Below are 16,991 nucleotides of genomic sequence, written 5' to 3'. Positions count from 1 at the left end.
CCATCTCAGAGGTTTGTGGTTGATAAAACACACAAAAGGGGCTTTTTAATGTTATCTGTGTTAACATGAGGACAGAGTTGACCTCTGCTCCTGTTCACTTCAATTCCTGTCTAATAAAACTAGCTTAATATTTCTCTAAAAGCAAACAGTATTCACTCGTCTGTAGAGGCTATAAAACGAAGTAAAGAACAAATTCTTGATCTAATATTTTTAGAAAAAAGTGATTGTTTCAGGTTGTAAACAGGATACTCCAATTTTTATTTCTGGTCCGTGATTCACCGGCTGGTCCTGTTACTGAGTCAACAGGCAGCTCTGGGAACCAGTATCCCCAGTTAAACCTCAGAATGAGCCAATCACACGGCTCCCCGGGGCAGAGCCAACGTTCTGATTGGCTGCAGCGGGAAGAGAGAGTGACCACGCAGCAGGGGCATCTGATTGGATTAAACTCACAGCAGAAGAAATAATAACTGGAAAACAACAGAGAATGAGGGCTATTCTGGGAGAGACTTGGGTTGAATTAAAGAAACCTGAAGTTTAATGTCTGATCAAGTTTGTCTCCTAGCAGAAAAGAGTTTAGGAGTAATTAAGCAGGCAGGATGAGCTTAAGGAGAGATTTTGTAATTAATCTCCTTTCCTAATCCCAGGAAATGAGCAGCGGTGCTCCGAACTGACTAATCGCTCCACCAGTTTTATTTCAGGTCTTGTTTTGGTTCTCAGCAGTAAACATGGAGCCAGATTGTGTGGTTTTTAGGTGAGCACCAATAAATCTACATACACTTTTTAAAGGTGTTTTTCCACCTGTTGGCAACCAAAGTGGCAACATTTGTTACATTTCCAGCTGCTACGGTTCGCTTTCTCACAAACAATTCAAACTAATTGAGCCACATGTTCCCCTCCTCACCTGTAGGGGCGCTGCAACAAAACCACTGAAGAAAACAAAAACCTTGCTCATTTCATAAAATGTAAACAAAATGGAGTAGCGTCAGATTTTAGCGGCTGTAGGATTTCTCTTTTGTTTTTGGCTGAAGAACATGAGCCATTACTCCCACGTGCTAGGCTAGCAAATTTGTTTTGGTTGTATTTACCCAGAATGCCCTGCATTGTAGTCCACTTCCTGCTTTTGGAGCAATCTCAAATCTGCTAAACGACAGAAACGTTTAGTTGACCAGAGTTTGATTGCGCATTCACACTTCCCCAAGCTTACTGGACTTTCTAGACAAACGGACTGGAGTTGGATTAAAATGGACTAAACCAGCCTAATTAAACTCCAGTCCATTGGTGTAGAAAGTCCAGCTCGTTTGGGGAGGCGTGCATGTGTAATCAGACCAAAAAAGCTAACTCTGGTCTGCCTACAAACCTTGATCTTGTTTGAGTAGAATTGAACTCTGGTTCAGTTTGAATGTATTTGTGAACGCCAAGCGGACCAGAGACAGCTCTAAAAGCAGGACGTGGACCACAACGCAGACTGTAAGCGTCCAGCCAACCACTGATGCTCAAGATGCTGCAGAGCTTCTATAAATCTGTTGTTCAGAGCGTCATCTAAAAAGGCTCAACAACCTGATAAAGAAGGCTGGTTCTGTTTTAGGGACAACTCTGGACTCTCTGAGTTGGTGGTGCATAACATGAAGAACATTATAGAAAACCATGAACCTTCAGAGACACATAAAAATGGTTACAAAGTTGGCCTTCTGTCACCTGAACAACATTTCCAGGATTACAGAAAGAACGATCTAGAGAAACTCATTCATGCATTTATCTTTAGTCACAGTGTCTTAACACGTCTGCCTAAAAAACCAAACATGGAGAAGCAGCATTCAGCTTCTATGCACCGCAAATCTGGAACAAACTTCCAGGATGACAGCCAAGACACTGAGTTGCTTTAAAACACGGCTAAAACGCCACCTATTTAGAGCTGATTCGATTCATAGTAACTGGACATTGATCAAAGTATTTGATTATTTTTGATGAGAGCGTTTGACAAAATGTAATATTTACTACTTGTTTCATAATTGGTTACTATTTTATGTTTTTTGATATAAAGCATTTTGAGCTGCATTGTTGCTGAAATGTGCTTTACAAATAAACTTGATATAAAACTCCCCACTATGATTAAAAGAAAAACACCAAACAAGATTTTTTAAAATTCTTATCTTTACTGTATAAAAAGGAAAAAGTACAAAATCCATGTAGAAATTTTACAATAGAAAAAAGCTGAAAAACGGCAAAATACAACTTTGTTTGTTCCACTGTTGGATAAACGGTATCAAATCAAGAAGTGCTCATTTTCTTTTTTTTCTGTCTTATGATGAAATCTGATTTCAGGAAAAGAGCAGGCTTGGTCCATATCTAACAAACCCAACAAATGAGTGAGAAACGATGGATATTCCTGAATTAAAAGTGTAAATATTCCAGTAAACGTGAATCTGGAGTATGCTACAGTACATACATGAAACTTTTTAACCCGTTCAGAACTGGAAAGTCCAATTTACAGCAAAACCTGATTTATTTTCAGTCGTTTTTAAAGCTGCGACGCCTGATTTCTACCTCTTTGTCTTTTTCAGTACCTTTCAAAGCACACATCAAAGCTGGAACGTCCCAATGTCAAAGCTTTTTCTGTTTTGTTTTATTTTTGTGCAACTAATTTTCCAAATCAAAAGGTGATTTCTCCATCGCCAGTGTGTGCGACAGCAACTCAAACATTTTGAGTCTCAGTTGGTAGAAAAATAAATACATCATCATAGAAAACAAATAAAAATGCTACAGATTTTTCCAAAATAAATTACACATTTTCTCTTCGGCTTCACACAGTAGAAAAAGAAAAACAGTGGGGTCATGTTTACAAGAATTCAAATTTTCTTCCTGCTGCTCGTTAAATACCTTCTCAAATCCACTTGGGAATAAAAAAAACAACACAAGTCATCTTAAATTCCATCTACTTCTTGGATAACTTAAATTCATCTTCAAAATAAACTATTTACAGTAAATTGAGGGACTAAGAACACTGTAAACAACCTGCCAGCCAGAACTGAGGGACATTTTAGTTTAATGCAAATTGCTCTCAGGTTCGGTGACTGCAAAAAACGAGCACAACGCTGATTGTCGTCGTGTTGGAGGTGAACCTGGAGGGAGGAAGGCACGTCGAAGTGGCGAAGAGAAGCAGGTCCGTGCTTCGCCCCAAAGTGGATTTGCACCCAGAAATTCCCTGCAAATGCAACCTCAGCGTCCGCTTTCACAGTTTCTTTGTTTTTTTTAATGAGAACACGGGTTGCAGAGTAAAAAACGGCGTAGTTAAAGGGAAGTTTAATGCTTGTGAAGGCTGAATTCACAGCTGCACTGCAAAAACACAAAATATTACCAAGTTTCTAGTGCAAATATAATTAGACAAAACTAACTTACAAGTAATGTTTCAGCAAGACGTAGGAGCTTGTTGTAAGTAATTCATTCTTTAATATTGATGAAAAAGTTCTAGTTTCACTTATGACAAAATATTTTTCCCATGTTATAAATGAAAATCTGCCAATGGAGCTTGTACCTTTTTTTAATCAATATTAAATAATTATTAACTTAAAACAAGCTCCTACATCTGGCTAAAACGTTACTTGTAAGTGAGTTTTGTGTGCTAAAATATTTCCACAAGAAAGTAGAACAAAAATCAGAAATACTTGGTAAGATTTCATGTTTTAAACATGTATTTGAAGAATGTCTTTTTGTATTCAAGGATTTTTGAATGTAGATTTTGTTACTAAAAACTGGAAAAATGGTTTATTCTGAGATTTCAACGTTTGTTTAAGAATAACTTATTAAAATGAATACTTCAAGTTTTTGGGTCCTTCGTGCTACAAATTACTCCAGTACTCTGCAAAAACACAAAATCTTGCCAAGTATCTTAGTCTAGTTTCTACTGCAAATAGTAAACTTGAAATAAGACAAAACTAACTTAAAATAAACATGTTTTAAGTCAGTAATTCCTTAATGTTGATGAAAAAGTATTTGTTCCACTGGCAGATTATTTCTCAATCAACAGCGCTGCACCGTTACCTGGCAACCCCAGCCAGGCCTACTCCGTTACCTAGCAACCCAGCTCTAGTTCCACTGGTCTGGATACAAGTCCAATAATCTGCGAGAGAAACTAGTACTTTTTAAAATCAATATTGAGGAAATACTGATTTAAAACAAGTTCCTATATGTTGTAGAAAAGTTACTTGTAAGTTAGTCTTGTCTTATTTGAAGTATGCTACGATGTTTACATGAAAATACTCAGTAGAATTTTGTGTTTATTCAGTGAATGTTCTCAGCACCACAGAAAACAAAGTTTGGCCCAAGTCTCCAGCTATTTCACAAAGACCTGGCCCCCCGAGACAGGACAAAAACAAATATATATATATATTTTACAAAATAAACAACAAGTTCATCCGCCCAGTCCAGCGGCTGCAGTGTGCAGCAGCGCTGACTGACGGGAGAGGTCCGGTTCTGACGGGCCAATCTGATCCATGAGGTGATTGACAGTCCGGCGACCCATTAGCAACAGAACGTTTCGGCCCAGATGGCAGGAAAAGGTCCGGATCGTAGCTCTACGTCAGCCGGTAGAGAGTGCTGAGCGATTGGGCGATAAAGTCCAGGAGTCCCAGGCAGACCTCTCTCCAGTCCTGCCACTGGGGGGCGATGTGCTGCGAGACAGAGAGATGTAAAGTCAGAAAACACACCCTAGAAAAATAGAACGCTGATACAAATTTATGCAGTTACATGGAGATAATCACAAGCTGCTTTTTACTTGCTACATACCTGATACCCAGTAAATACAGGGTGAGTTTCACAAATACAGACACTTTTTATTTAAGTCTGATATATCATCAAATTTCTGACTTTTAGTGCTAAACAAAAAATTAACTCCGCTATTGGCGCATTAGCAGAAGTGTGCCCTCCATTTTAAAGCTGCTGCCCTTCCCCTGCATTGCTGGCCTGTCACCTAAAAAGACACAGCCACTGAGAAACCAGCAGGTTTTTAAATCGACCTCCACTGTGTCATTACCAGCTGCTTTTGCATTTCCTTGGTGTGGAGGGCTGATCATATCTGATCATTTCATGTTGTTGAAAGTAGCACATCTGCAGTTAATAAATAGCATATATCTGGTATATTACATGCAAAATGCACAAATAATGAAACATAAATTCAACATAAGTTCAGTGAAAGTAGACCTGAAAATCTTTATTAAACTGATCAAACCAACCCAATTAAACATAGTGCACTGAAATAGTCCTTTAAACTTTCCATTCAGTCAGTCACATTTTTTATGAAATTGACTCTAAAATTAAAGGGAAACCAGTTTTATCTTTACGTTTGAAGTCTAATCTTTAGGCTCATTCTGTCACAAAAGGTCAAATTTGCTTCCAATTCTTTACTGAGAAAACCAACAAGACTTTTCTTGAGAAACTTTATGTTGGGGATCTGGGACAGAGCAGAAAAACAACTGCAGGATTTATGATGGCTTTGTTTGTTTACATGTTTCTGTGGACTTTGCAGCAACAAATGAGCTGGTTGGGTATGAAACAATGGATAAGTTACCCAAACTGGTATGAAACTTACCAGTTTGGGTATGAACTGGTAAGTTTGATACTAAATGAGCTGGTTGAACCTGGGTCTGGAGATGGAGCAGAGCAGGTTTGACCGCCCTGCTAACAGACTCCTTTCTTTTCTTTCAAGCCGCTCGTTTAGAAAAAAGAAAAAAAGCTGCACACAGGTTTTCATTATTTTCCACAGCAGACAGAGCGAGAGAGACGAGCCGGGCGCGGCGGGTGAAGCGAGAGCCGAGCGAGGATGACGTCAGCTTTGTTTATGTGCACAAGGCGGGAGGAGGAGGGGGGCGAGCGGCAACTCCTCACGCGATCGAAAACAGCAAGAAAAGAGAGGGAGGGAGGAGAGCGATAAGGAAATAACAGACAGGACAGGCATCCTGAGGGAAAGCAGTGACTGCTACACTACTGCCTTTAGCTTTACCATAAAACCTGGTAAAGCTAAAGGTTTTAGCTTTACCATAAAACCTGCTTAAAATTGCATTCTGTTGTGACAAAAGTTAATTGTTGGTTGTTTTGCAAGGAGAATGAAGTTACTGAGAATGATGCAAATAAAGAAAACAAAAAGAGGGAAAGCAAAGCAGATAGAACAGGAAGGCAAATTTGAAGATTTTCCAGGTTTTTAACACTTTTACAATTCAAGCATTTTCAATGTAAGATGTCAAACTTTTCCAGCAAGACTTTAGAGATAAAGACAATACAAAATAACCACAAAAAGACTATTTCAAATCACTATTATGTGCCTTAATTTATTACTGTTGTTAATAGTCTTTTGATAGAATTCTAGGAAACTAAGATATAGCAAAATGTTATGTTTGAAAAACCAAAATGCCAGATTGGTCTGTGAACAAAACACTAATACAACAAAAGAAAATCCACCAATTTCCATAATGATGTTTAAAATAACAAGAAATCAATAAAAATATATATTGCAATAGAGACTTAATCAATATCAATGGATAATACATCTGGTAGAATATTCAATAATCAGTATGAATGCAGAGGAAAAGCTTTAGCTGCTCAACCTCTCATGGTTAACTAAACTTGGTTGGTGGAGTCTACTAACTCACTCGCTCTTTGGTTACCTAGCAACCATTGGCTGGGGAGCAAGAAGTTTCAAGTTCCCCCCTAGGCAACGTCGGTTGCCTAGCAACGACCTGCTGAGTAACTGCGCCTCCTAACTGCTTAAAAAAACACAAAGTAAAAACTTCATGGAAAGATCACGAAACCAGTTTGACAACATTTTAGATATTTAAAACAAAAAATGAATCAATAATTATTGATAGACTGATATGAAGCACTTATAGTGAGATAAGTTTTCAGTTATATCGTCCTAAAATATAAGATAATTAATAAGTCATTGAGCCATTAGTTATAATAAATATTCAGAAAATCGAAACAATACAAATAAATCATGTTAAGGTAAATTACCTTCCTGCTCAAATTAAATGCTTAAACACAAAATATAAAGTTAACAACAAAATCCCTAATATTGTTCTGCTTTCTGTCGCTTGGCAAATAGAATAACATTAGTTATTATAACTAGTCTAAAAAAAGTTTAGTTTAACATGAGACGATGAGAGAAAATTTTATTTTGTATCTTTTTATTAGGCGTAATTAATATTTTCCTTTTATTAGAAAACTGTGTAGTTTGAATATTCAGCACTTTCTAAACTTTGAAAACACCTTTTTGAAATTCAAGCATTTTCATGGATTTTTGTGGAACAAAACAAGGAATAAAAGATAAAACACCGAGCAAAAGAAACTGATTCACTCTCACAAATCTGTTTCCATAGAAACAGGAACACAAACTCACTTTACCCAAGCAGAGACAAACTAGCCTGTTGAGATATTTGTCTGTTTGCATGAAAGAAAAAATCAACCGTGGTGCGTTCAAGAGCAATAAGAAAACTTTACGCTCATATTCTGGGTTGACCTACCGCTCTGTGGAGGATCATGGCGTTGAATTGGTCCCCAATCATCCTGAGCTGGCCGGCCACCCTGATCACGTCCAGCTGCTGCGCCGCCTCTCCGCCGACGCCCAGCTGCTGGGGCGGCGAGTCCCAGGATGAGTGCTCGTTCTGGGGAAGCAGGTCGGGGAGAGGACCCTGCCGCCTGGAGGCGTCCTGGTGCTCTTCTTTGTTCGAATCTGTGGAGAATCAGACATATTTAGAAATGCTCTTCGTGAACTGTAGATGATAAACTGGAACACCGCAGCTGGCCAGTTTTATCAAATTTTTGGTTTTATGAAGATTTCATTTTTTGAAAAGTCTGAAAAAGGAATCCTTTGGTTTCCATAGTGATGTCAGGGCGGCCATCTTGGTTGACATATTTTGCAGCTTTTATTTATTGTGACTTTGAATTCAAGTCAACTTTAAGACAAAATATAAGTCATCTTTGTTCATTAAAAAAACAAAGTTGAAGTATTACCAGCGCTGCAATTTTAGTAATAACTTTATTCTATCAATTATTGTGACAACTAATCGATTAGTTCACGATTACTTCAATAATCAATTAATCGCGATGTATCTGATTAATCGTTACATTGGTAGTGATTTGCATCATACTGTATATTCAAATGGGACTGAAATATGAGGCAGATACAAAACAGAGCGACTGTTGGGGCTCAACAGCTGATTCATGTTTATTCCCTGTGGGTTTGTTTAGTTCTCAGAAATCCACAAACAGCCCTTAAGGAGCCTGGCGGTGACTTATTTTCCTCTTCATGGAATTTGGGAGCGTAATCTTTTAATCTGCTTAATAAGTCTGGTTTGTTAACTTCTGCTATTTGTGTGTTTTTGTTGTATTTGTTTATTTAACAGGTTTCTGAACCTTTTGTCTGGCCACATAAACAAACCTGTTGGAGGAAATGTAGATTTGTAAGAGGAAATATCTTTTTTATGCTACTTTGACGGCCATTTTCCAGGACAGTAATTAAGCAACACAACCAAGCAACACATGAAACCGTGTTTACTTATGTTTTCTCTTTTAAATGTTCCATGTTTTATTATTTTAAACATTTTTATTGACCCCAAACTAAGCCTATTACCATAAACAATAAATCAGTTAATCATAGGATAAATTTAAATGAACACAATAATTTCCATTTGAACAATAGTTGTTGCAAAATATTTAGTTTGCACTGCCTGCCACTTTTGCCTGTTTTCCCTGTCAAAGCTGGATTATTATTATTATTATTATTTCTTTAATGCAATTTTGGTTACTGAAACTTCATAATAACTTTTTTATCATTGTTGTTTTGACTGTTTGTTTGTTTCATATTTAAAATGTTTTCCAGTTCCAGTGTGAAACGTTTTTGTTTCTGAGAGGCTGTACCTGCATTTATGTAATTATCATTATTATATTAGTTTCAAATGGTCTCAAAATGACAATGTTATTGTTTGTTGCAGGAATTTCTTGGACAATTTATCCAGAGCTGAAATGATTAATCTGATTAATCAATTATTGGAATAATTGTCAACTAATTTAATTATTAATTAATCATTAACTGGAGAAAACAAACAAAAAAACTGATTAGAGAAGAACACAGTCAGAGCAGTAACTAAACTAAAACTGTACAAAAATATCTACATTTTTGCACTTAAGATAAAAAAATACCATAAGTGTCAGTTTTAGCTTCACCTGCTTCAAATTCTCTAAAGGAATGTTTTGTTTCTGCATTTCAGCCAATAACATGTTCATTTTCTTTTTTAAAAAGTACTTGACTAGTTTCTTTGCATCTTCTAACATTGTATAAAAAGGCTTCAGTGGTTGAATTAAAAATATGCAGAATATTTTTTATCCGATTAATTGATTAATCATCAGAAATAATCGTTAGTTGCAGCCCAAATTTATGTTCCATTAAAATTTGGCATTGTGACAGGCCTACCCCAATTATACTATTTTACTTCTTGTTTCTACTTTAGAGGTTTTATTTTCCAAATTTGTATTTCTTTCACATCCAGCTTCTTAAGATTTTTGTTTTTGATCAGCAGTCGCCCCAAACCAAATACTCTCTGTACATTTGGATCCCCAGCATCATTTTTTTACTTTGTCCAACCTTTGCTTCCTTTTTATGTTTTTTTGTTTTAAAGACGTCATCTGCTTTGCTGGGAAGATAAAAAACGATCCAGGGAGACGAAGGAGGAACAAAAAAGAGAGCAGAGGCAAATAAAACCCCAAATAAACAGGAAAACCCTGGCCTGTTGCCAAGGCAACTCTGACTCACAGCGATGTCTGCGTGTAATTGGAGGAGAGCGCAGGGGGGCTGAGCTGTGATAGGATGAATTAGAGGAAAAGAGGCGGGGATTAGGATGAACATGACTGCTTGATGGAGCGACAAGAGGACTCAGAGACCCCCGGACCAGTCAGATAAGAGACACATGAGGGGCGGGATGACTGCTGGGTGGGGCTCAACGACAAAAAAACAAAATGATACAAAAAATAGAGAAGAAAGTATATGGGGGACTGCTTGTTTTATTATGTGGACTCAGTTAAAAATCTAATAAATGAAACACCAACAGAATGTGGAACCACCAGAAGCAATAACAGAATAATTTTCCTATTTTCGGTTGAAAACTTTCTGATATAATATTTAATCTTCATCAAACTGATGGCAGATTTCAATGCACAAATGTGGATTAATCCCTTAAATTCCTTGTTGTACTTTATTCAGTTACATAATTAAGACTTCAGCTTCACTTATACCAACATATCGAGGATTTACACCATCTTGTACAAACAGATGTTTTACAGTTGTAGCCTTGACTACATAAATGGAGAACGTTAGTGTTAGCATGCTAACTTTAGCAGCTGATTGATTAGCATTAAAGCTGTTAATCAGTGAGTTTGACTGTTTTGGTAGACTCCACATTGTTTCATTATCACTCTAAGCTGATTAAGCAGTGATGAAAATGTATATTTTTAAAGACATTTTTCCCATGTTAAGGGAAATAATCTGCCAATGGAGCTGCAACTTTTTCATCAACATTGAGGAATTAAGAAAAGTTACTTGTACATTTGATCTTATTTTTAGTGTGCTACGATACTTACACTAGAAACTAGACCAAGAATATTTGGAAACATTTGTGTTTTTGCAGTGTGGCAACACAAATTCAAGTACTGGTAGTAATATTTCCCATTTTTCTAACAGCAAAAACAGAAAACAACAGAATACTGTTCTTTCTTTAAACAAAATCTTTGACATTAAAAAAAATAATTAAAAAATAAACTAGATTTACTCACACATTTGAACACAAATTATAAGATACCTTCCATTATTGTATTCTCTGATAACTTTTCTGAGCCTGATTGGTTGGAGAAATGCAGTCTGACTAGTTGACTTGCTGAAGCTCAAGAAAGTGTAGCAGATTACTTTACTCCTGTCAGGTTGCACAGGACAAGTCTGAACATGCCTCTCTGCACAGCTGACCCACAGCTGAGGGAGGCGGTGCTCACTCTCCCTTTACATAGTTAAAAATCTCTCCCTGCACCAAGGCGCTGAGCCAACCAGACACCAACCGTCCTTTTCCCACCACAGCCAAATGAAAGTTTCCCTTCAGATTATTGACATTTTAATTACCAACTGCACACATCAGTCCTCACGCCTGACGCATGCTGTCATGCAAACCAAACTGGTCTGTAGCTTCGTAATGGCTGTCCATTCTGCACATGCACTGTAAAAACACAAAATCTTACCAAGTATTTTAATCTACTTTCTAGTGCAAATATCTTGGCTCACTTGAATTAAGACAAAACTAACAAGTAACTTTTCAACAACAGAGGAGCTTGTTTTAGGTCAATAATTCCTTAACATTGGTGGAAAAAGTTCTAGTTCCACTGGAAGATTATTTCACTTATTTCATAATCAGTGGGCACTGAGTCGTTACCTAGCAACCACAGCTAAACCCAGGCCGTCACCTAGCAACCCCATTCTATTTACACTGGCAGATTATTTCACTTATAAGAAAAATGTCATAAGTGAAATAATCTGCCAGTTTAACTAGAATGTTTTCAGTAAAAGAAGCTCCTATTTGCTGAAAAGCAACTGATAAATTAGTTTAGTCTTATTTCAGGTGTGCTAAGATATTTCCAATAGAAACTAGACCAAAAATCTAAAACAGTTGGTTAGATTTTGTGTTTTTGCAGTGTTTTGTATTTTTGTGCCCAAAGACATTTTGCATGTAGATTTTGTTCCTAAAAATGGAAAAAGGTTTATATGAAGTGTTTGATTCTGAGATTTTTTAAAGGTTTTGTTGGCTCTAGTGGCCTTCATCTGAAAGTAGTTCGACAGGAAATAGGACAACAAGAGAAGGGGAAGACATGCGGCAAATGTCACCAGGCCGGGAACCGAACCCGCGACCACCGCCACGAGGACCAAGGCCTCAATACGTGGGCTGCGCTTTGCCCCTGCGCCACCACACCACCCGATTCTGAGATTTTAGCTTTTGTTATTAAAATGAATGTTCACTTCAAAACATTGGGTCTTTTATGCTACTAATTACTTCAGTACACTGCAAAACCACAAAATCTTACCAAGTATTTTAATCTAATTTCAAGTGCAGATATATATTACACTTTAAAAAAGACACGACTAACTTCAGTAAGATGTGGGAGCTTGTTTCAAATCTATAAATCTTTATTATTAATGAAAAAGTACTTGCTACACTTGAAGATTATTTCAAATTTTTCCCATTTTCTAAATTAAATAGTCTGCCAGTGAAACTTGTACTTTTTAATCACTATTATGGCATTATTGACTCAGAATAAGCTCCTTTTTTGTGAAAGTTACTTTTAAGTTTTATTTTCCCTGAAAACCAAATAAAAAATACCAGGTAAGATTTTGTGTTTTTGCAGTGTTTGTCCTCCGACAACTAACTGCAAGACAGTTCATCATCATCATCATCATCATCATCATCATCATCCAACCCAAACAAACCCTCGAGTGCGACTCCCACATAACCGATACGGTCCTGCTAACTGATAACACTCATATTTACTTTAGGGTGGAGGTCCAAAAGTCAAACTGTCCTCTGCTTCAGTCACGCCTGATTTTTCCCACTGTTTTATAACAGTGTTCACCTTTTATTACCATTTAGTCTCGGCTGTGAGGTCAAAGGTAACACTTAAAGGGAGAGTTGTTTGGGTTTCTGTGAAGTAGTTAATATTTGCAGCGATTTTACTTCAGAGACTAACCTTTATGGAGGGAGTAAAGATATTAATCTGACATGTGTTAGAACAGTTTGTTTCCATTGACCACATAATTGTGCAGTTTCACATTTTGAAAATAAATTTGCTTAATGGAAACCAGTTTAGAAAAAACTCACTGGTCACGAAAGTTTTAGCGTTAGAAGGAAGTGGTTTTGAAACGGTTTATTCTGCAAAACTGCAATGGAAACACGAGTCACATGATCAACAACAGGATGTTACTACTGGCGGAAACCACGAAGAAGAAGGCGACAGGAAGTGGTATAAGAATGATGGGGCAGTATCTTTTTAATTATCACATAAAAAATCTTATTCACAAGTGATTATAATTGCATTTCTTATTCAATAGAAACACCGCAGTTGGAAAATTTAGTTTTTGCAACATTTGTAATATATCGTCAACGTTTTGTGCACATTTCTAATGAAATGCAGCCACTATCACTGTGAAGTGTATTACAGTTGGGAGTGTTTTTCAAGACCATTATTTGTGTTTATGGGACTATGAATGATGTGCCATGCAGTCACAGCCAAACAGTTATCTAAAAAAATTTAATAATTAGTTCTTATCACTTTTATCATTATCATAATTAGGGCTGTCAGAATAACACATTTTCCTGAACAATAAATTGCCCTAGAAGTTACTGCGACAAACGAAAATATTGTTGTTTTGAGACCATTTCCAAGTAATATATTGGTAATAATATGGTAATAATAAAGCAAGAGCACATTCTCAAAGATCAATAAACTTTAGATTCTAATGAACATTTAAAACATTTAAATGGAAGACATTTTAAATATCCCAAACAAATAAAACAACAGAAACAACCAATAAAATTAATTAAGGAGTCTCTGTAAACAAGATTGTCCTTCAAAACAAGAGCTAGTTGAGATAAAAACACCAGACTGAAGACTTTTATTGTCCACTTTTTGGTAGAAAGAGAAAAAAGAGAAAACAACCAATAGTGCAAATGGAAATTATTGAGTTTGTTTTAATTTATCGTGCGATTAATTGATTTATTGCTTATTGCAACAAGCCTAGTTATAATAGAACCACAAAATATCATCATAAAACTTTAAGTCATATCAACATACCTACTACTACTGACTGCTCGTAACTACTCTACACATCCCCACTTTCAAGCATAAACAGCATGCTTTGAAACCAGTTTCACTTTCCTGCCTTTCCTGTTTGTCAAAGCTAATCCACATACTTCAGATATGACAACAGCTTATTACAGATGTAATTACCATTATTGGTTTCGGTTCTGTTTAGGGCTGGACAATATGGCTGAAAATTGGAACACAATACAGTGTTCGTTTCAGTTGAATGATCATTATTGATTAGTTTTTTTGTTTCAAATATTTAAAATACAGCCAAACTGGGGGTGTGATGTTTCCTGTTTTATCCAGTTTTCACTCCATATCGTCGTTTTTGTATTTTTAAGCAGTTATGAGGCAAAACCTTAAACTGCTGCTGTAAGTTACTCAGCAGGTTGTTGCTAGGCAACCAAAGAGCGAGAGACTTAGCTGATTCCACCAACCTAGCTTAGCTAGCGGTGAGAAGTTGAGCAGCTAATGTCTTTCCTCTGCCTACATCTGTTCTATCTGATGTATTATCAATTGATATTGATCATATTTCTATGGCGATATACATAGTTATTGATTTATTGAGTTCTGACCATCTCTTTTTTAAACACTTTTCTAGCCTGAACAAACCTGACAGATGTGGTTTTTGTTGTTTGGAGTAATTACCAGTTTCTTACCCGGTTCTTCTTGCGATGAATCACGACTAGCTGTTCTCCGGCTGGTTTCCAGACGACAGGAAGGAGTCTGCGATAACGCTGGTGGCTGCTGGTGGCCCTCTGGGTGGGAGTAAGGCAGCTGGTTTGGCAGGTACAGGCCCGGTAGTGGTTCCCTGTGTGGGGAGGTGTTGTGGACACTGGGTTCAGTCCGCGGGCCTGGCCGGGTGTGGAGTGGTTGGGGTAGCTCCATGCAGCAGGTATTGTGCAGAGACAGCGGGCCGTTTCGTCCGCCTCCATTTTCCCCAACAGTCTCGATGGTTTCTGCTCGGGCCATCTCAACGGGAGCCTAAATTGTCCAGAAAAGACAAAAATGCACATTTTACACCAGCTGCTAACACTAACTGATGACTCAGGTTGAAATGTATCTGGTCTACTCTGGTTGTGTAGAATTGGCCTGTCACCATAACAAATTTTGCTGGCCAATAAATTGTCACAGAAATTACTGTGACACATGCAAATATTATTGTTTTCAGATCATTTTGAACTAATATAATGATAAAAGCATAATAATGCAAGCATATCTTCTCAAAAAGCAATAAAAACTTTCATTTCTAAGGTACACTTAACACTGGTAACTGGATAATATTTTAAATAAACAAACAAAGCAATAAATAAAATGGATTATGAAGTTTCAGCAAAACAAAATTTCCTTTCAAAGCCTATCGTTAGACCCAGAGAGTTCTTTTAGAATAGCTTATCAGACCAACTGATTTTTTAATTTTACACTAATAACTTACTTGACAAATCTTTTTTTATGAATAAAAATATTAAGCACATCTGCAGTTAATAAATAGCATATATCTGGTATATAACATGCAAAATGCACAAATAATGAAACATAAGTTCAACGGGGCATTTAGCCAAAGGCTAATTTAGCTGACAATGTCCATAAATTAATTAATTTAATTGAGAAAAATAAACAAAATACAGAGCTAAAATATAAGTAGAAAAACATTAAGCTAACAAACTGAAGTGAAAATAAGCTGAACGTTAATTAGAAAGTAAAAAATATTAAAAAACCTAATTGTTAGTTAAAATTGTAGAATAAATTAATACTATGATTAAAAACAAAACTGAATCATAAATATGTTAGAAGTGAGAGTTAAACTCACTTGTCTATTTTTAGATTCATTTTCCCTTCAGTTTCACCTGCTAACGTCAATTCAACAGTTCGCCACCAGGTGGCAGCAGATGCGCCGTATGCCTGAGCACGAGACCTGTGTTTGTAAACAAATCCGTGCACGAGGGTGCACGCACAGGTTGATTAAAGGGGAAAAACTCATAAATTAATATTTTTATTATTTCTGAAGCTGAAAAAACTGCTATGAAATGTAAAATTTATGTTTTGTTAACTAAAACAGTTTATTAAAAAAAAACAACATTTTTCAAAATGACATTTTATTTGATTATTGTATATGTATATTTACTACTTTCACGTGCAGTTTAATTGCAAATATTTATTTTTGAACGGCGCATATTTAGAAGTTTTTGTCCCTTTCCTGACCCGACATGCCTGGGCATGTCTGACAAAGCGACGGCATCATCAGCGCACTGACCAGCAGCAAACCTGATTTTAATGTATGGATCTCCAGATTGATTATTCAGAAGAATAATTAGATTAATATTAAATCAGATTAAGGCTACGGCGCTTTTTCTTCGAACGGCTGCAGAGATGACGCAACATTGCGCTGTCAGAGTCTCAACTTCAGCCTCCATCCGTCTACTTACTTGCTGAACGGGATCCGTGTTGATGCGGTCTGCGGATGTTGCGGTGCGGAAAAGGTGGACATTCGAGAGAACTGAATGTTCCAGAAGATCCAGTCCAGGATTCAGATCACAACATGGAAGTAGAGTCCAGGCTGCTGGCGGGAAACCGAGCCGTCATTCCGTGTCAGGAGCTCCGGGATGGCGGGTGTTTCGAGGTCGGTTGGCCCATCCAGACGCGGAGAGATACCGGTGCGTTCAGCGCTGAGATCGGTCTGATCTTTGGGTTTGCTGCTCCACCGCTTTATGGCTCCTGTCAAAATAGAAAACAACGGCGGCGCCGCGAACTGCTTCCACTTTCACCCTATCAAAATAAAACGCTTTCGTCTAGTAGGTAGTAGCCGATGCTAGCTAGCAGAGGCTAACTGAAGCGAAACAGACCACATATAATAACTAAATACCTCACTTTATTTATTTATATTGACTTATCTGCTGATTTTAAATTTATTTTAAGTAGTCAGTGCTAATCATCTATTTTAAAAATAGATTAAACTGGTCTTAAATATAATGTTTAATCCTAAATGAATTATTACAGTTGAATAAGTTTATTTATTTATTTATTTATCACTCAATTTCAAACATGTTAAGGACGATATAGATTTTTTTTCTCCTCTTTCTGTTTTTTTATGTTTCACTCTGATTTCTACT

General features: G+C 36.9%; 1 protein-coding gene across 1 annotated transcript; it reads right to left on the bottom strand.

Annotated features, from left to right (window-relative positions):
- Positions 1-2,133: 2,133 nt before the first annotated feature.
- bbc3 (BCL2 binding component 3) lies at positions 2,134-16,755 on the bottom strand. The gene is made up of 4 exons (XM_015013093.2): positions 16,308-16,755; positions 14,541-14,865; positions 7,512-7,720; positions 2,134-4,667 (listed from the first exon to the last, which is right to left on the bottom strand). Exons 2-4 carry the CDS (start codon positions 14,851-14,853, stop codon positions 4,572-4,574), a joined length of 618 nt encoding a protein of 205 aa, XP_014868579.2. The 5' UTR covers positions 14,854-14,865; positions 16,308-16,755; the 3' UTR covers positions 2,134-4,571.
- Positions 16,756-16,991: the final 236 nt, after the last annotated feature.

This window comes from Poecilia mexicana, unplaced genomic scaffold (assembly GCF_051168715.1).
Source record: "Poecilia mexicana isolate PSO_F unplaced genomic scaffold, ASM5116871v1 scaffold_13, whole genome shotgun sequence".
Lineage (NCBI taxonomy): Eukaryota > Metazoa > Chordata > Actinopteri > Cyprinodontiformes > Poeciliidae > Poecilia > Poecilia mexicana.
This window is presented reverse-complemented; position numbering and strand designations above follow the sequence as displayed.